The sequence below is a fragment of the Chanodichthys erythropterus genome, chromosome 4 (assembly GCF_024489055.1).
Source record: "Chanodichthys erythropterus isolate Z2021 chromosome 4, ASM2448905v1, whole genome shotgun sequence".
NCBI classification, from domain to species: Eukaryota; Metazoa; Chordata; class Actinopteri; order Cypriniformes; family Xenocyprididae; genus Chanodichthys; species Chanodichthys erythropterus.
The window spans coordinates 22792501-22814757 of NC_090224.1; the positions used below are offsets into that span (position 1 = coordinate 22792501).

General features: G+C 39.4%; 1 protein-coding gene across 1 annotated transcript in view; it reads right to left on the reverse strand.

The window, feature by feature from the left end:
- The window catches only part of LOC137018284 (MAM domain-containing glycosylphosphatidylinositol anchor protein 2-like), a 176168-nt gene that overhangs the window by 37556 nt on the left and 116355 nt on the right, over positions 1–22257 (reverse strand). Inside the window, exon 13 of the mRNA XM_067382890.1 lies at positions 839–1108. Within this exon, the coding sequence (XP_067238991.1) occupies positions 839–1108 (270 nt within the window). The remainder of the gene's footprint in view (positions 1–838; positions 1109–22257) is intronic.

Genomic DNA, 22257 nt, shown 5'->3' on the forward strand with positions numbered 1-22257 from the left:
CATATATCCATCCATCCATCTAAATATCCATCCATCCATCCATTCATATGCCGTTCATCTGTCCATCCGTCTATATATCCATCCATCCATCCATCCATCTATATATTCATATATCTATCTATCCATCCATCCGTCTGTCCATCTGTCCGTCCATCTGTCCATCCATCCATGTATGTCTATCCATCTATATATGCATATATCCATCCATCCATCCATCCATCCATCCATCTAAATATCCATCCATCCATTCATATGCCCATCCATCTGTCCATCCGTCTATATATCCATTCATCCATCCATCCAAATATCCATCTGTCCATCCGTCCATCTGTCCATCCATCTGTCCATCCATCTATATATTCATCCATCCATCCGTTCTTCCATCTATATATCCATCCATCCATCTATATATCATCCATCCATATATCCATCCATCCATCCATCCATCTGTCCGTCCGTCTATATATCATCCATCCATATATCCATCCATCCATCCATCCATCCATCCATCCATCCATCTGTCCGTCCATCTATATATCCATCCATCCATCATCTATATATTCATCCATCCATCCATCCATCCATCCATCTAAACATCTGTCTATCTATCTATCCATCCATCCATCCATCATTTTCTATAATCTTTAATAATAAACCAGCTGTCTGTTTTCCGTCTGTCCTATGATAAGAAAGTGAGGATTTAAAAGCACTTTGCAACATGGCTAGATGGTGATTTAGTACATCTAAGTAAGAACTTAATCTGGTGTAGAGTGACCCGGCGGGTTAAACGGATGAATAAAGAGGAGTTACCACACTCCTACACAGTGTGAAGTCTCACCGGTGACCAGGAAGTTGCAGCGTCCCGGCCCCGCCTCGTTGATGATGTCACAGGTGTACTCGCCGTAGCCCTCTCGCGCGAGGCTGCGTATGGTGTAGTCCGTCTCGTCCCGCGAGTCGAAGTGTCCGGCGTGGAGCAGTCGCGAGCCCAGCCTCCACTCGTACCGCAGCACACGTGACGGATGCGCACGCAGAACGCGGCAGTTCAAGGCCACCGGCCGACCCAAACCCTGACGGACCTCCTGCCACACCGGCTCCACCGCTGGCGGGTCTGTGCGGAGAGAGACGCTCATTACTGCTGCTGACGTCAGACATCATTACTAGTGCTCAGACACTATAAAAATGATTCCTTTGAAGTTGTAAATAAAGATTATTGGAACATGTTTTACTTGAAAGTCTCTCTACTTCAAAATCACATTATTATATCAATAACATTTGCTGCAAGATAAAATTAGCCATATTTTATATCAATATGAGCTGACATTGGGTTAAAGTGTGCAACATTTACTGAACTTAAAATCCTCAGCTTGTAATGTAATGTTGCTGTTTGAGGAAGAAAAAGCTCTGCTTGGTGTCAATTAGATAAACGAACAATCTCAAAACATTTCTAGCATGACGTGTGTGTGTGTGTGTGTGTGTGTAACGTCATACGGCCCAGATCCAGACTGATGCAGCATTAAATGCATTGGGAAAGGCTGTAAATAAGATTTTTCATTTCAAATTGCTGAAATTAATTTTTCCGATATCAGTAAATGCCATATAAAGAGTGTTTTAAGCAGCGCTGGAGGACAGATGAATACCGGAGCACTTAATCTAAGAGGTCGTGTTGATCCGCCCCCTCCAGCTTCACTTGATGGAGAATAAAGAATCAGATTTTAATGAGCGCCGGGTGCAAAAGGCTAAACTAAACACATCTTAGGGCATCTGACATGCGCACACACACACACACACACACACACAGCAAAACAAAGGTACAAGACAAAGAAAGGAAAGAGAAACAGCTGCTGTGACTCAGAGGATGACAAAAACACATGTAGGAGTTTTTCTGTTCATCCTGATGTAATAAAAAAGCTGGAATTTGCTTCCGGAAAAAACAACATACAGTACAAGGACGAGGCTTTTACAGAAATGAGCGATGCGGCGGCTGGATGTATGAAGGGTCTCTGCATTAGAGCTGTATGTTGAGGCTAATAACGGTCCGGTGTGTACGTTCTCTTACGGACTCGAGGCTAAATTGAGGCAAATGTGGTTCAATCTCACAGAGACTGGGAGATGGTTTGGAAAATGCAGTTATATAAATGGAGCATCTGCTGCTCGACCATCAGCAAGAGCTACGCTGATGTTTCACCGCAAAAGACAAACTGTGTTTGCTCATGACGAGTAAATGCATTTGGCAGGAGCAGAAACATCTACAGCAGGTTTCCTGAGGTTTGAGTCAGAACTCTGTACAGAAATTTTGAGATGTTGTAAATAAATCAAAGATTATTAGAGGACGTTTTAGAAGAAAATACTGTTTCAGTCTTTCTACTAGGCCTGTCCTGATCATGAATTTTGTGCAGATGATTAGTTTCTTACAAATAATTTAATTCTGTTTTGTTCATGCCACTTATGGTGACTAATATGGTATTTTTGTTTAACTTGAAATCATATATTATAATACAAATTATAATAAAAAGGCCTATGTGATTTACTTTTGTGTGAGAATACTTATATAAATAATAATATAATGCAGTCTGATGAAACAATTATAATATAATATAATAAAACATAATAAAATAAAATGCAGTCTGATTAAACTAATATAATGTAATATAATATAATATAATAAAATGCAGTCTGATTAAACTAATATAATATAATATAATATAACATAACATAACATAACATAACTTAATAAAATGCAGTCTGATTAAACTAAACTAATATAATATAATATAATAAAATGCACTATGATTAAACTAATACAATATAATATAATGCAGTCTGATGAAACAATTATAATATAATATAATAAAACATAATAAAATAAAATGCAGTCTGATTAAACTAATATAATATAATATAATATAATATAATATAATATAATATAATATAATATAATAAAATGCAGTCTGATTAAACTAATATAATATAATATAATATAATATAATATAATATAATTAATATAATAAAGTGCAGTCTGATTAAACTAATATAATATAATATAATATAATATAATATAATATAATATAATATAATATAATATAATATAATATAATATAATATAATTAATATAGATCTAATGCAGTCAGATTAAACTCATAAACCTTCATAACATAATAATATAATAATCTGGACATATAGCGTATAATGTTGTTCTTCACTAAAAGAGCTTGTTTGAGATATAAATCATTTTGTCTGGATGTTAGTTCAGACATTATGATTTTTCCACTCATGGCTGATCAAGTCAATATTGTCCCACAGAAATGGGGCTCTTATGATTTCAAACCAAAGTTATAGCTCTGCAGCTTAATATTGAGTTCATGTCTGAACTGGACTGAAGGTGCGTTCAGCTGCAGCGATGCAGGAAAAGAAAATCATGTGACAGGTGTCAATCAATCAATCCAGACTCAGCTGAACAGTGAGGATAATGCAGCGCTCCTTCCCCGTCAAACACTATTTCCCAAATGCATTAGAGCTGTTGAACTGCTGAAGTCGGTCCTTCACGCCTCTAGCGCCGCGCTGAGCGACTAGATGAGTTTCTAACCAGAGGAGAGCGTCTGCTGCCCGCTGGGCTTTGGCACCGTATGTGCAGAAAAACACCCATCCATATGCCACCAGCACCTAACTAGCTGTAACTCAGACCGGAAGAGTGTTAACACAGTCAGACATACAGTGATAGTGTAGATTAAACTGCACTGCTCTTACACTAAAACAACTTACACTGTTAGAATCAAAAGAACAAATCAGTACTGTTCTCATAAATATGGAACTTATTAAAAATCTTCTAATGATCCATTTTAAATGTGGATTTTGTGGCAATTTTTGTTGGGATCATACTTACGGATTGCATAGGACTTAAGTCCCTGGATACTGGATTACTTATTGGATGCGAGGCTCTACAAATAATGTTTGGATCTGGAACCCTCGCTTGAACAACTAAATCTCACTAGCAACCCCATAGCAACCATTCAGAAAGGTCTTTTTTCCTCCCATTCTACATGCAGGACTCATGCATCATACAGCAGATTTCACTGCTCATTACAGGAGCCGTGTGCTTTGTTTTGAGCTGAAATCATCAAAGTGCATCGTCTATTCAAAGACAGACAGCAGATCCATCTGAACGCATTGCATTAGCAGACATGTTTCTGCTCAACTCCACTCAAAGCCATTATTTAGCAGCTGTTCGGTGTAACTGTGTGTTTCATAATCGGCTTCTGTTTGTGTGTCATACACGAGTCAAGTTCAACCCAACAGATATTTTCATTTCCGCAAACACCTCAGAGCCCTTCGGCCTGCTTGTAATCATGTTTATTTATTTATCTCCTGATGTAGCTCATGTGATGTGTGTGGAGAGCTGAACCCAGTAAACGTACAGTGACTTGAAGTGATTTACTCTGTGGATCGAACACTGCAGCATGTCTGTCTACATCATGTTAGTGGTGCTGGCTAATGCAACCATCACTATTATTATTGCTTTCACTTATAGCAATGTGCAAGAACACATATTGTAGCAAGTTTCTAAAAAAAACCCAGAACACCCTAGCAACCACATACTGTAGCAACGTTCTAAAAAAATATCCAGAACACCCTAGCAACCACATACTGTAGCAACATTCTAAAAAAAAACACCCAGAACACCCTAGCAACCACATACTGTAGCAAAATTCTAAAAAAAACACCCAGAACACCTTAGCAACCACATACTGTAGCAACATTCTAAAAAAAAAACACCCAGAACACCCTAGCAACCACATACTGTAGCAACATTCTAAAAAAAACACCCTGAACACCTTAGCAACCACATACTGTAGCAACATTCTAAAAAAAAACACCCAGAACACCTTAGCAACCACATACTGTAGCAACATTCTAAAAAAAACACCCAGAACACCTTAGCAACCACATACTGTAGCAACATTCTAAAAAAAACACCCAGAACACCTTAGCAACCACATACTGTAGCAACATTCTAAAAAAACACCCAGAACACCCTAGCAACCACATACTGCAGAAACATTCTAAAAACACCCAGAACACCCTAGCAACCACATACTGTTGCAACATTCTAAAAAAAAACACCCAGAACACCCTAGCATCCACATACTGCAGCAACATTCTAAAAAGACACCCAGAACACCCTAGCAACCACATATTGTAGCAATATTCTAAAAAAAAACACCCAGAACACCTTAGCAACCACATACTGTAGCAACATTCTAAAAAAAAACACCCAGAACACCTTAGCAACCACATACTGTAGCAACATTCTAAAAAAAAACACCCAGAACACCTTAGCAACCACATACTGTAACAACATTCTAAAAAAAAAACACCCAGAACACCTTAGCAACCACATACTGTAGCAACATTCTAAAAAAACACCCTAGCAACCACATACTGCAGAAACATTCTAAAAACACCCAGAACACCCTACCCAGATAGCACACGTACGTCTGCAAGACGTCTGTTAAAGATCACTTCATCTGGAAAGCATCTGCTGTTTACAAACATCTAATAGACGTCTATAAGATGTCATTTTTACATGCATTCTAAATCATTAACATCTTAAAGACATCTTCTAAACGTCTATTTGACATCTGACAGGATACGTCCTATAGACGTATTCCAGATGAGCAAACACCCTAAATAATACGTCTTCCAGACGTAAACACGCACATCAAATAGACGTCTCTGAGATGTACGTGTGTTATCAGGGTAGCAACCACATACTGTTGCAACATTCTAAAAAAAACACCCAGAACACCCTAGCAACCACATACTGCAACAACATTCTAAAAAGACACCCAGAACACCCTAGCAACCACATATTGTAGCAACATTCTAAAAAAAAACACCCATAACACCTTAGCAACCACATACTGTAGCAACATTCTAGAAAAAACACCCAGTACACCTTAGCAACCACATACTGTAGCAACATTCTAAAAAAAACACCCAGAACACCTTAGCAACCACATACTGTAGCAACATTCTAAAAACAACACCCAGAACACCCTAGCAACCACATAACTGTAGCAACATTCCAAAAAAAACACCCAGAACACCCTAGCAACCACATATTGCAGAAACATTCTAAAAACACCCAGAACACCCTAGCAACCACATATTGCAGCAACATTCTAAAAAGACACCCAGAACACCCTAGCAACCACATATTGCAGCAACATTCTAAAAAAAAACACCCAGAACACCTTAGCAACCACATACTGTAGCATCATTCTAAAAAAATATCCAGAACACCCTAGCAACCACATACTGTAGCAACATTCTAAAAAAAAACACCCAGAACACCTTAGCAACCACATACTGTAGCAACATTCTAAAAAAAAACACCCAGAACACCCTAGCAACCACATACTGTAGCAACATTTTAAAAAAAACACCCAGAACACCCTAGCAACCACATACTGTAGTAACATTCTAAAAAAAAACACCCAGAACACCTTAGCAACCACATACTGTAGCAACATTCTAAAAAAAACACCCAGAACACCTTAGCAACCACATACTGTAGCAACATTCTAAAAAAAAACACCCAGAACACCTTAGCAACCACATATTGTAGCAACATTCTAAAAAAAAAACACCCAGAACACCCTAGCAACCACATACTGTAGCAACATTCTAAAAAAACACCCAGAAGACCCTAGCAACCACATACTGTAGCAACATTCTAAAAAAAAAACACCCAGAACACCCTAGCAACCACATACTGCAGAAACATTCTAAAAACACCCAGAACACCCTAGCAACCACATACTGTTGGGACATTCTAAAAAAAAAAAACACCCAGAACACCCTAGCAACCACATACTGTAGCAACATTCTAAAAAAAAACACCCAGAACACCTTAGCAACCACATACTGTAGCAACATTCTAAAAAAAAACACCCAGAACACCTTAGCAACCACATACTGTTGCAACATTCTAAAAAAAACACCCAGAACACCCTAGCAACCACATACTGCAAAAACATTCTAAAAAACACCCAGAACACCTTAGCAACCACATACTGTAGCAACATTCTAAAAAAAACACCCAGAACACCTTAGCAACCACATACTGTAGCAACATTCTAAAAAAAACACCCAGAACACCTTAGCAACCACATACTGTAGCAACATTCTAAAAAAAACACCCAGAACACCTTAGCAACCACATACTGTAGCAACATTCTAAAAAAAATCCAGAACACCCTAGCAACCACATACTGTAGCAACATTCTAAAAAAAAACACCCAGAACACCCTAGCAACCACATACTGTAGCAAAATTCTAAAAAAAAACACCCAGAACACCTTAGCAACCACATACTGTAGCAACATTCTAAAAAAAACCACCCAGAACACCCTAGCAACCACATACTGTAGCAACATTCTAAAAAAAACACCCTGAACACCTTAGCAACCACATACTGTAGCAACATTCTAAAAAAACACCAAGAACACCTTAGCAACCACATACTGTAGCAACATTCTAAAAAAAACACCCTGAACACCTTAGCAACCACATACTGTAGCAACATTATAAAAAAACACCCAAAACTCCATAGCAACCACATACTGTAGCAACATTCTAAAAAAACACCCAGAACACCCTAGCAACCACATACTGTAGCAACATTCTAAAAAAAACACCCTGAACACCTTAGCAACCACATACTGTAGCAACATTCTAAAAAAAAAACACCCAGAACACCTTAGCAACCACATACTGTAGCAACATTCTAAAAAAAACACCCAGAACACCTTAGCAACCACATACTGTAGCAACATTCTAAAAAAAACACCCAGAACACCTTAGCAACCACATACTGTAGCAACATTCTAAAAAAACACCCAGAACACCCTAGCAACCACATACTGCAGAAACATTCTAAAAACACCCAGAACACCCTAGCAACCACATACTGTTGCAACATTCTAAAAAAAAACACCCAGAACACCCTAGCATCCACATACTGCAGCAACATTCTAAAAAGACACCCAGAACACCCTAGCAACCACATATTGTAGCAACATTATAAAAAAAACACCCAGAACACCTTAGCAACCACATACTGTAGCAACATTCTAAAAAAAAACACCCAGAACACCTTAGCAACCACATACTGTAGCAACATTCTAAAAAAAAAACACCCAGAACACCTTAGCAACCACATACTGTAACAACATTCTAAAAAAAAAACACCCAGAACACCTTAGCAACCACATACTGTAGCAACATTCTAAAAAAACACCCTAGCAACCACATACTGCAGAAACATTCTAAAAACACCCAGAACACCCTACCCAGATAGCACACGTACGTCTGCAAGACGTCTGTTAAAGATCACTTCATCTGGAAAGCATCTGCTGTTTACAAACATCTAATAGACGTCTATAAGATGTCATTTTTACATGCATTCTAAATCATTAACATCTTAAAGACGTCTTCTAAACGTCTATTTGACATCTGACAGGATACGTCCTATAGACGTATTCCAGATGAGCAAACACCCTAAATAATACGTCTTCCAGACGTAAACACGCACATCAAATAGACGTCTCCGAGATGTACGTGTGTTATCAGGGTAGCAACCACATACTGTTGCAACATTCTAAAAAAAACACCCAGAACACCCTAGCAACCACATACTGCAACAACATTCTAAAAAGACACCCAGAACACCCTAGCAACCACATATTGTAGCAACATTCTAAAAAAAACCACCCAGAACACCTTAGCAACCACATACTGTAGCAACATTCTAGAAAAAACACCCAGTACACCTTAGCAACCACATACTGTAGCAACATTCTAAAAAAAACACCCAGAACACCCTAGCAACCACATATTGCAGAAACATTCTAAAAACACCCAGAACACCCTAGCAACCACATATTGCAGCAACATTCTAAAAAGACACCCAGAACACCCTAGCAACCACATATTGCAGCAACATTCTAAAAAAAAAACACCCAGAACACCTTAGCAACCACATACTGTAGCATCATTCTAAAAAAATATCCAGAACACCCTAGCAACCACATACTGTAGCAACATTCTAAAAAAAAACACCCAGAACACCTTAGCAACCACATACTGTAGCAACATTCTAAAAAAAAAACACCCAGAACACCCTAGCAACCACATACTGTAGCAACATTTAAAAAAAAACACCCAGAACACCCTAGCAACCACATACTGTAGTAACATTCTAAAAAAAAAACACCCAGAACACCTTAGCAACCACATACTGTAGCAACATTCTAAAAAAAACACCCAGAACACCTTAGCAACCACATACTGTAGCAACATTCTAAAAAAAAAACACCCAGAACACCTTAGCAACCACATATTGTAGCAACATTCTAAAAAAAAAACACCCAGAACACCCTAGCAACCACATACTGTAGCAACATTCTAAAAAAACACCCAGAACACCCTAGCAACCACATACTGTAGCAACATTCTAAAAAAACACCCAGAACACCCTAGCAACCACATACTGTAGCAACATTCTAAAAAAAACACCCAGAACACCCTAGCAACCACATACTGTAGCAACATTCTAAAAAAACACCCAGAACACCCTAGCAACCACATACTGTAGCAACATTCTAAAAAAAAAACACCCAGAACACCCTAGCAACCACATACTGCAGAAACATTCTAAAAACACCCAGAACACCCTAGCAACCACATACTGTTGGGACATTCTAAAAAAAAAACACCCAGAACACCCTAGCAACCACATACTGTAGCAACATTCTAAAAAAAAACACCCAGAACACCTTAGCAACCACATACTGTAGCAACATTCTAAAAAAAAAAACACCCAGAACACCTTAGCAACCACATACTGTTGCAACATTCTAAAAAAAACACCCAGAACACCCTAGCAACCACATACTGCAAAAACATTCTAAAAAACACCCAGAACACCTTAGCAACCACATACTGTAGCAACATTCTAAAAAAAACACCCAGAACACCTTAGCAACCACATACTGTAGCAACATTCTAAAAAAAACACCCAGAACACCTTAGGAACCACATACTGTAGCAACATTCTAAAAAAAACACCCCGAACACCCTAGCAACCACATACTGCAGAAACATTCTAAAAACACCCAGAACACCCCAGCAACCACATACTGTTGCAACATTCTAAAAAAACACCCAGAACACCCTAGCAACCACATACTGCAGCAACATTCTAAAAAGACACCCAGAACACCCTAGCAACCACATATTGTAGCAACATTCTAAAAAAATACACCCAGAACACCTTAGCAACCACATACTGTAGCAACATTCTAAAAAAAACACCCAGAACACCCTAGCAACCACATACTGTAGCAACATTCTAAAAAAACACCCAGAACACCCTAGCAACCACATACTGTAGCAACATTCTAAAAAAAACACCTAGAACACCCTAGCAACCACATACTGTAGCAACATTCTAAAAAAACTCCCAGAACACCCTAGCAACCACATACTGTAGCAACATTCTAAAAAAACACCCAGAACACCCTAGCAACCACATACTGTAGCAACATTCTAAAAAAACACCCAGAACACCCTAGTAACCACATATTGTAGCAACATTCTAAAAAAAACACCCAGAACACCTTAGCAACCACATACTGTAGCAACATTCTAAAAAAACACCCAGAACACCCTAGCAACCACATACTGTAGCAACATTCTAAAAAAAACACCCAGAACACCCTAGCAACCACATACTGTAGCAACATTCTAAAAAAACACCCAGAACACCCTAGCAACCACATACTGTAGCAACATTCTAAAAAAAACACCCAGAACACCCTAGCAACCACATACTGCAGCAACATTCTAAAAAGACACCCAGAACACCCTATCTACCACATACTTAGCAACATTCTAAAAAAACACCCAGAACACCCTAGCAACCACATACTATAGGAACATTCCACAAAACACTCAGAACACCCTAGCAACCACATACTGTAGCAACATTCTAAAAAAACACCCAGAACACCCTAGCAACCACATACTGTAGCAACATTCTAAAAAAACACCCAGAACACCCTAGCAACCACATACTGTAGCAACATTCTAAAAAAACACCTAGAACACCCTAGCAACCACATACTGTAGCAACATTCTAAAAAAACTCCCAGAACACCCTAGCAACCACATACTGTAGCAACATTCTAAAAAAACACCCAGAACACCCTAGCAACCACATACTGTAGCAACATTCTAAAAAAACACCCAGAACACCCTAGTAACCACATATTGTAGCAACATTCTAAAAAAACACCCAGAACACCTTAGCAACCACATACTGTAGCAACATTCTAAAAAAAACACCCAGAACACCCTAGCAACCACATACTGTAGCAACATTCTAAAAAAAACACCCAGAACACCCTAGCAACCACATACTGTAGCAACATTCTAAAAAAACACCCAGAACAACCTAGCAACCACATACTGTAGCAACATTCTAAAAAAAAACACCCAGAACATTCTAAAAAAATACACCCAGAACACCTTAGCAACCACATACTGTAGCAACATTCTAAAAAAAACACCCAGAACACCCTCGCAACCACATACTGTAGCAACATTCTAAAAAAACACCCAGAACACCCTAGCAACCACATACTGTAGCAACATTCTAAAAAAACACCCAGAACACCCTAGCAACCACATACTGTAGCAACATTCTAAAAAAACACCCAGAACACCCTAGCAACCACATACTGTAGCAACATTCTAAAAAAACACCCAGAACACCCTAGCAACCACATACTGTAGCAACATTCTAAAAAAACACCCAGAACACCCTAGCAACCACATACTGTAGCAACATTCTAAAAACACCCAGAACACCCTAGCAACCACATACTGTAGCAACATTCTAAAAAACACCCAGAACACCCTAGCAACCATACTGTAGCAACATTCTAAAAAAAACACCCAGAACACCCTAGCAACCACATACTGTAGCAACATTCTAAAAAAACACCCAGAACACCCTAGCAACCACATACTGTAGCAACATTCTAAAAAAACACCCAGAACACCCTAGCAACCACATACTGTAGCAACATTCTAAAAACACACAGAACACCCTAGCAACCACATACTGTAGCAAAATTCTAAAAAACACCCAGAACACCCTATCAACCACATACTGTAGCAACATTCTAAAAAAACACCCAGAACACCCTAGCAACCACATACTGTAGCAACATTCTAAAAAAACACCCAGAACACCCTAGCAACCAAATACTGTAGCAACATTCTAAAAAAACACCCAGAACACCCTAGCAACCACATACTGTAGCAACATTCTAAAAAAACACCCAGAACACCCTAGCAACCACATACTGTAGCAACATTCTAAAAAAACACCCAGAACACCCTAGCAACCACATACTGTAGCAACATTCTAAAAAAACACCCAGAACACCCTAGCAACCACATACTGTAGCAACATTCTAAAAAAACACCCAGAACACCCTAGCAACAAAATACTGTAGCAACATTCTAAAAAAACACCCAGAACACCCTAGCAACCACATACTGTAGCAACATTCTAAAAAAACACCCAGAACACCCTAGCAACCACATACTGTAGCAACATTCTAAAAAAACACCCAGAACACCATAGCAACCACATACTGTAGCAACATTCTAAAAAAACACCCAGAACACCCTAGCAACCACATACTGCAGAAACATTCTAAAAACACCCAGAACACCCTAGCAACCACATACTGTTGGGACATTCTAAAAAAAAAACACCCAGAACACCCTAGCAACCACATACTGTAGCAACATTCTAAAAAAAACACCCAGAACACCTTAGCAACCACATACTGTAGCAACATTCTAAAAAAAAAAACACCCAGAACACCTTAGCAACCACATACTGTTGCAACATTCTAAAAAAAACACCCAGAACACCCTAGCAACCACATACTGCAAAAACATTCTAAAAAACACCCAGAACACCTTAGCAACCACATACTGTAGCAACATTCTAAAAAAAACACCCAGAACACCTTAGCAACCACATACTGTAGCAACATTCTAAAAAAAACACCCAGAACACCTTAGGAACCACATACTGTAGCAACATTCTAAAAAAAACACCCAGAACACCCTATTAACCACATACTGCAGAAACATTCTAAAAACACCCAGAACACCCCAGCAACCACATACTGTTGCAACATTCTAAAAAAAACACCCAGAACACCCTAGCAACCACATACTGCAGCAACATTCTAAAAAGACACCCAGAACACCCTAGCAACCACATATTGTAGCAACATTCTAAAAAAATACACCCAGAACACCTTAGCAACCACATACTGTAGCAACATTCTAAAAAAAACACCCAGAACACCCTAGCAACCACATACTGTAGCAACATTCTAAAAAAACACCCAGAACACCCTAGCAACCACATACTGTAGCAACATTCTAAAAAAAACACTTAGAACACCCTAGCAACCACATACTGTAGCAACATTCTAAAAAAACTCCCAGAACACCCTAGCAACCACATACTGTAGCAACATTCTAAAAAAACACCCAGAACACCCTAGCAACCACATACTGTAGCAACATTCTAAAAAAACACCCAGAACACCCTAGTAACCACATATTGTAGCAACATTCTAAAAAAAACACCCAGAACACCTTAGCAACCACATACTGTAGCAACATTCTAAAAAAACACCCAGAACACCCTAGCAACCACATACTGTAGCAACATTCTAAAAAAAACACCCAGAACACCCTAGTAACCACATACTGTAGCAACATTCTAAAAAAACACCCAGAACACCCTAGCAACCACATACTGTAGCAACATTCTAAAAAAAACACCCAGAACACCCTAGCAACCACATACTGCAGCAACATTCTAAAAAGACACCCAGAACACCCTATCTACCACATACTTAGCAACATTCTAAAAAAACACCCAGAACACCCAAGCAACCACATACTATAGGAACATTCCACAAAACACTCAGAACACCCTAGCAACCACATACTGTAGCAACATTCTAAAAAAAACACCCAGAACACCCTAGCAACCACATACTGTAGCAACATTCTAAAAAAACACCCAGAACACCCTAGCAACCACATACTGTAGCAACATTCTAAAAAAACACCTAGAACACCCTACCAACCACATACTGTAGCAACATTCTAAAAAAACACCCAGAACACCCTAGCAACCACATACTGTAGCACCATTCTAAAAAAAAAACACCCAGAACACCCTAGCAACCACATACTGTAGCAACATTCTAAAAAAAAACCCAGTAGACCCTAGCAACCAAATAATGTAGCAACATTCTAAAAAAACACCCAGAACACCCTAGCAACCACATACTGTAGCAACATTCTAAAAAAACACCCAGAACACCCTAGCAACCACATACTGTAGCAACATTCTAAAAAAACACCCAGAACACCCTAGCAACCACATACTGTAGCAACATTCTAAAAAAAAACACCCAGAACACCCTAGCAACCACATACTGCAGCAACATTCTAAAAAGACACCCAGAACACCCAAGCTACCACATACTGTAGCAACATTCCACAAAACACTCAGAAAACCCTAGCAACCACATACTGTAGCAACATTCTAAAAACACCTAGAACACCCTATCAATCACATACTGTAGCAACATTCTAAAAAACACCCAGAACACCCTACCAACCACATACTGTAGCAACATTCTAAAAAAACACCCAGAACACCCTAGCAACCACATACTGTAGCACCATTCTAAAAAAAAAACACCCAGAACACCCTAGCAACCACATACTGTAGCACCATTCTAAAAAAACACCCAGAACACCCTAGCAACCACATACTGTAGCAACATTCTAAAAAAAACTCCCAGAACACCCTAGCAACCACATACTGTAGCAACATTCTAAAAAAAACACCCAGAACACCTTAGCAACCACATACTGTAGCAACATTCTAAAAAAAACACCCAGAACACCCTAGCAACCACATACTGTAGCAACATTCTAAAAAAAACACCCAGAACACCCTAGCAACCACATACTGTAGCAACATTCTAAAAAAACACCCAGAACACCCTAGCAACCACATACTGTAGCAACATTCTAAAAAAAACACCCAGAACACCCTAGCAACCACATACTGCAGCAACATTCTAAAAAGACACCCAGAACACCCTATCTACCACATACTTAGCAACATTCTAAAAAAACACCCAGAACACCCTAGCAACCACATACTGTAGGAACATTCCACAAAACACTCAGAACACCCTAGCAACCACATACTGTAGCAACATTCTAAAAAAAACACCCAGAACACCCTAGCAACCACATACTGTAGCAACATTCTAAAAAAACACCCAGAACACCCTAGCAACCACATACTGTAGCAACATTCTAAAAAAACACCTAGAACACCCTAGCAACCACATACTGTAGCAACATTCTAAAAAAACTCCCAGAACACCCTAGCAACCACATACTGTAGCAACATTCTAAAAAAACACCCAGAACACCCTAGCAACCACATACTGTAGCAACATTCTAAAAAAACACCCAGAACACCCTAGTAACCACATATTGTAGCAACATTCTAAAAAAACACCCAGAACACCTTAGCAACCACATACTGTAGCAACATTCTAAAAAAAACACCCAGAACACCCTAGCAACCACATACTGTAGCAACATTCTAAAAAAAACACCCAGAACACCCTAGCAACCACATACTGTAGCAACATTCTAAAAAAACACCCAGAACAACCTAGCAACCACATACTGTAGCAACATTCTAAAAAAAACACCCAGAACACCCTAGCAACCACATACTGCAGCAACATTCTAAAAAGACACCCAGAACACCCTAGCTACCACATACTTAGCAACATTCTAAAAAAACACCCAGAACACCCTAGCAACCACATACTGTAGGAACATTCCACAAAACACTCAGAACACCCTAGCAACCACATACTGTAGCAACATTCTAAAAAAACACTCAGAACACCCTATCAACCACATACTGTAGCAACATTCCACAAAACACTCAGAAAACCCTAGCAACCACATACTGTAGCAACATTCTAAAAACACCTAGAACACCCTATCAATCACATACTGTAGCAACATTCTAAAAAACACCCAGAACACCCTACCAACCACATACTGTAGCAACATTCTAAAAAAACACCCAGAACACCCTAGCAACCACATACTGTAGCACCATTCTAAAAAAAAAACACCCAGAACACCCTAGCAACCACATACTGTAGCACCATTCTAAAAAAACACCCAGAACACCCTAGCAACCACATACTGTAGCAACATTCTAAAAAAAACTCCCAGAACACCCTAGCAACCACATACTGTAGCAACATTCTAAAAAAAACACCCAGAACACCTTAGCAACCACATACTGTAGCAACATTCTAAAAAAAAAACACCCAGAACACCCTAGCAACCACATACTGTAGCAACATTCTAAAAAAAACACCCAGAACACCCTAGCAACCACATACTGTAGCAACATTCTAAAAAAACACCCAGAACACCCTAGCAACCACATACTGTAGCAACATTCTAAAAAAAAAACACCCAGAACACCCTAGCAACCACATACTGCAGCAACATTCTAAAAAGACACCCAGAACACCCTAGCTACCACATACTTAGCAACATTCTAAAAAAACACCCAGAACACCCTAGCAACCACATACTGTAGGAACATTCCACAAAACACTCAGAACACCCTAGCAACCACATACTGTAGCAACATTCTAAAAAAAACACCCAGAACACCCTAGCAACCACATACTGTAGCAACATTCTAAAAAACACCCAGAACACCCTAGCAACCACATACTGTAGCAACATTCTAAAAAAACACCTAGAACACCCTAGCAACCACATACTGTAGCAACATTCTAAAAAAACTCCCAGAACACCCTAGCAACCACATACTGTAGCAACATTCTAAAAAAACACCCAGAACACCCTAGCAACCACATACTGTAGCAACATTCTAAAAAAAACACCCAGAACACCCTAGTAACCACATATTGTAGCAACATTCTAAAAAAAAAACACCCAGAACACCTTAGCAACCACATACTGTAGCAACATTCTAAAAAAAACACCCAGAACACCCTACCAACCACATACTGTAGCACCATTCTAAAAAAACACCCAGAACACCCTAGCAACCACATACTGTAGCAACATTCTAAAAAAAACATCCAGAACACCCTAGCAACCACATACTGTAGCAACATTCTAAAAAAAACACCCAGAACACCCTAGCAACCACATACTGTAGCAACATTCTAAAAAAACACCCAGAACACCCTAGCAACCACATACTGTAGCACCATTCCAAAAAAAAACACCCAGAACACCCTAGCAACAACATACTGTAGCAACTTTCAAAAAAAACACCAAGAACACCCTAGCAACCAAATACTGTAGCAACATTCTAAAAAAACACCCAGAACACCCTAGCAACCACATACTGTAGCAACATTCTAAAAAAAACACCCAGAACACCCTAGCAACCACATACTGTAGCAACATTCTAAAAAAAACACCCAGAACACCCTAGCAACCACATACTGTAGCAACATTCTAAAAAAACACCTAGAACACCCTAGCAACCACATACTGTAGCAACATTCTAAAAAAACTCCCAGAACACCCTAGCAACCACATACTGTAGCAACATTCTAAAAAAACCACCCAGAACACCCTAGCAACCACATACTGTAGCAACATTCTAAAAAACACCCAGAACACCCTAGCAACCACATACTGTAGCAACATTCTAAAAAAACACCCAGAACACCCTAGCAACCACATACTGTAGCAACATTCTAAAAAAACCACCCAGAACACCCTAGCAACCACATACTGTAGCAACATTCTAAAAAACACCCAGAACACCCTAGCAACCACATACTGTAGCAACATTCTAAAAAAACACCCAGAACACCCTAGCAACCACATACTGTAGCAACATTCTAAAAAAACACCCAGAACACCCTAGCAACCACATACTACAGCAACATTCTAAAAAAACACCCAGAACATCCTAGCAACCACATACTGTAGCAACATTCTAAAAAACACCCAGAACACCCTAGCAACCACATACTGTAGCAACATTCTAAAAAAACACCCAGAACACCCTAGCAACCACATACTGCAGCAACATTCTAAAAAAAAACACCCAGAACACCCTATCAACCACATACTGTAGCAACATTCTAAAAAACACCCAGAACACCCTAGCAACCACATACTGTAGCAACATTAAAAAAAAAAACACCCAGAACACCCTAGCAACCACATACTGTAGCAACATTCTAAAAAAACACCCAGTACACCCTAGTAACCACATACTGTAGCAACATTCTAAAAAAAACACCCAGAACACCCTAGTAACCACATACTGTAGCAACATTCTAAAAAAACACGCAGAACACCCTAGCAACCACATACTGTAGCAACATTCTAAAAAAACACCCAGAACACCCTAGCAACCACATACTGTAGCAACATTCTAAAAAAAACCACCCAGAACACCCTAGCAACCACATACTGTAGCAACATTCTAAAAAAAACACCCAGAACACCTTAGCAACCACATACTGTAGCAACATTCTAAAAAAACACCCAGAACACCCTAGCAACCACATACTGTAGCAACATTCTAAAAAAACACCCAGAACACCCTAGCAACCACATACTGTAGCAACATTCTAAAAAAACACCCAGAACACCCTAGCAACCACATACTGTAGCAACATTCTAAAAAAACACCCAGAACACCCTAGCAACCACATACTGTAGCAACATTCTAAAAAAAACACACAGAACACCCTAGCAACCACATACTGTAGCAACATTCTAAAAAAAACACCCAGAACACCTTAGCAACCACATACTGTAGCAACATTCTAAAAAAACACCCAGAACACCCTAGCAACCACATACTGTAGCAACATTCTAAAAAAACACCCAGAACACCCTAGCAACCACATACTGTAGCAACATTCTAAAAAAACACCCAGAACACCCTAGCAACCACATACTGTAGCAACATTCTAAAAAAAACACCCAGAACACCCTAGCAACCACATACTGTAGCAACATTCTAAAAAAACACCCAGAACACCCTAGCAACCACATACTGTAGCAACATTCTAAAAAAACACCCAGAACACCCTAGCAACCACATACTGTAGCAACATTCTAAAAAAACACCCAGAACACCCTAGCAACCACATACTGTAGCAACATTCTAAAAAAACACCCAGAACACCCTAGCAACCAAATACTGTAGCAACATTCTAAAAAAACACCCAGAACACCCTAGCAACCACATACTGTAGCAACATTCTAAAAAAAACACCCAGAACACCCTAGCAACCACATACTGTAGCAACATTCTAAAAAAACACCCAGAACACCCTAGCAACCACATACTGTAGCAACATTCTAAAAAAACACCCAGAACACCCTAGCAACCACATACTGTAGCAACATTCTAAAAAAACACCCAGAACACCCTAGCAACCACATACTGTAGCAACATTCTAAAAAAACACCCAGAACACCCTAGCAACCACATACTGTAGCAACATTCTAAAAAAACACCCAGAACACCCTAGCAACCACATACTGTAGCAACATTCTAAAAAACACCCAGAACACCCTAGCAACCACATACTGTAGCAACATTCTAAAAAAACACCCAGAACACCCTAGCAACCACATACTGTAGCAACATTCTAAAAAAACACCCAGAACACCCTAGCAACCACATACTGTAGCAACATTCTAAAAAAACACCTAGAACACCCTAGCAACCACATACTGTAGCAACATTCTAAAAAAACACCCAGAACACCCTAGCAACCACATACTCTAGCAACATTCAACAAAACACCCAGAACACCCTAGCAACCACATACTGTAGCAACATTCTAAAAAAACACCCAGAACACCCTAGCAACCACATACTGTAGCAACATTCCACAAAACACCCAGAACACCCTAGCAACCACATACTGTAGCAACATTCTAAAAACACCCAGAACACCCTAGCAACCACATACTGTAGCAACATTCTAAAAAAACACCCAGAACACCCTAGCAACCACATACTGTAGCAACATTCTAAAAAAACACCCAGAACACCCTAGCAACCACATACTGTAGCAACATTCTAAAAAAACACCCAGAACACCTTAGCAACCACATACTGTAGCAACATTCTAAAAAAAACACCCAGAACACCCTAGCAACCACATACTGCAGCAACATTCTAAAAAAACACCCAGAACACCCTAGCAACCACATACTGTAGCAACATTCTAAAAAAACACCCAGAACACCTTAGCAACCACATACTGTAGCAACATTCTAAAAAAACACCCAGAACACCCTAGCAACCACATACTGTAGCAACATTCTAAAAAAACACCCAGAACACCCTAGCAACCACATACTGGAGCAACATTCCACAAAACACCCAGAACACCCTAGCAACCACATACTGTAGCAACATTCTAAAAACACCCAGAACACCCTAGCAACCACATAATGTAGCAACATTCTAAAAAACACCCAGAACACCCTAGCAACCACATACTGTAGCAACATTCTAAAAAAACACCCAGAACACCCTAGCAACCACATACTGTAGCAACATTCTAAAAAAACACCCAGAACACCCTAGCAACCACATACTGTAGCAACATTCTAAAAAAACACCCAGAACACCCTAGCAACCACATACTGTAGCAACATTCTAAAAAAACACCCAGAACACCCTAGCAACCACATACTGTAGCAACATTCTAAAAAAACACCCAGAACACCCTAGCAACCAAATACTGTAGCAACATTCTAAAAAAACACACAGAACACCCTAGCAACCACATACTGTAGCAACATTCTAAAAACACCCAGAACACCCTATCTACCACATACTGTAGCAACATTCTATAAAAACACCCAGAACACCCTAGCAACCACATACTGTAGCAACATTCTAAAAAAACAACCAGAACACCCTAGCAACCACATAAAGTAGCAACATTCTAAAAAACACCCAGAACACCCTATCTACCACATACTTAGCAACATTCTAAAAAAACACCCAGAACACCCTAGCAACCACATACTGTAGGAACATTCCACAAAACACTCAGAACACCCTAGCAACCACATACTGTAGCAACATTCTAAAAAAAACACCCAGAACACCCTAGCAACCACATACTGTAGCAACATTCTAAAAAAACACCCAGAACACCCTAGCAACCACATACTGTAGCAACATTCTAAAAAATATCCTAGAACACCCTAGCAACCACATACTGTAGCAACATTCTAAAAAAACTCCCAGAACACCCTAGCAACCACATACTGTAGCAACATTCTAAAAAAACACCCAGAACACCCTAGCAACCACATACTGTAGCAACATTCTAAAAAAACACCCAGAACACCCTAGTAACCACATATTGTAGCAACATTCTAAAAAAACACCCAGAACACCTTAGCAACCACATACTGTAGCAACATTCTAAAAAAAACACCCAGAACACCCTAGCAACCACATACTGTAGCAACATTCTAAAAAAAACACCCAGAACACCCTAGCAACCACATACTGTAGCAACATTCTAAAAAAACACCCAGAACAACCTAGCAACCACATACTGTAGCAACATTCTAAAAAAAACACCCAGAACACCCTAGCAACCACATACTGCAGCAACATTCTAAAAAGACACCCAGAACACCCTAGCTACCACATACTGTAGCAACATTCCACAAAACACCCAGAACACCCTAGCAACCACATACTGTAGCAACAGTCCACAAAACACCCAGAACACCCTAGCAACCACATACTGTAGCAACATTCTAAAAAAACACCCAGAACACCCTAGCAACCACATACTGTAGCAACATTCTAAAAAAACACCCAGAACACCCTAGCAACCACATACTGTAGCAACATTCTAAAAAAAAACACCCAGAACACCCTAGCAACCACATACTGTAGCAACATTATAAAAAAACACCCAGAACACCCTAGCAACCACATACTGTAGCAACATTCTAAAAAAACACCCAGAACAC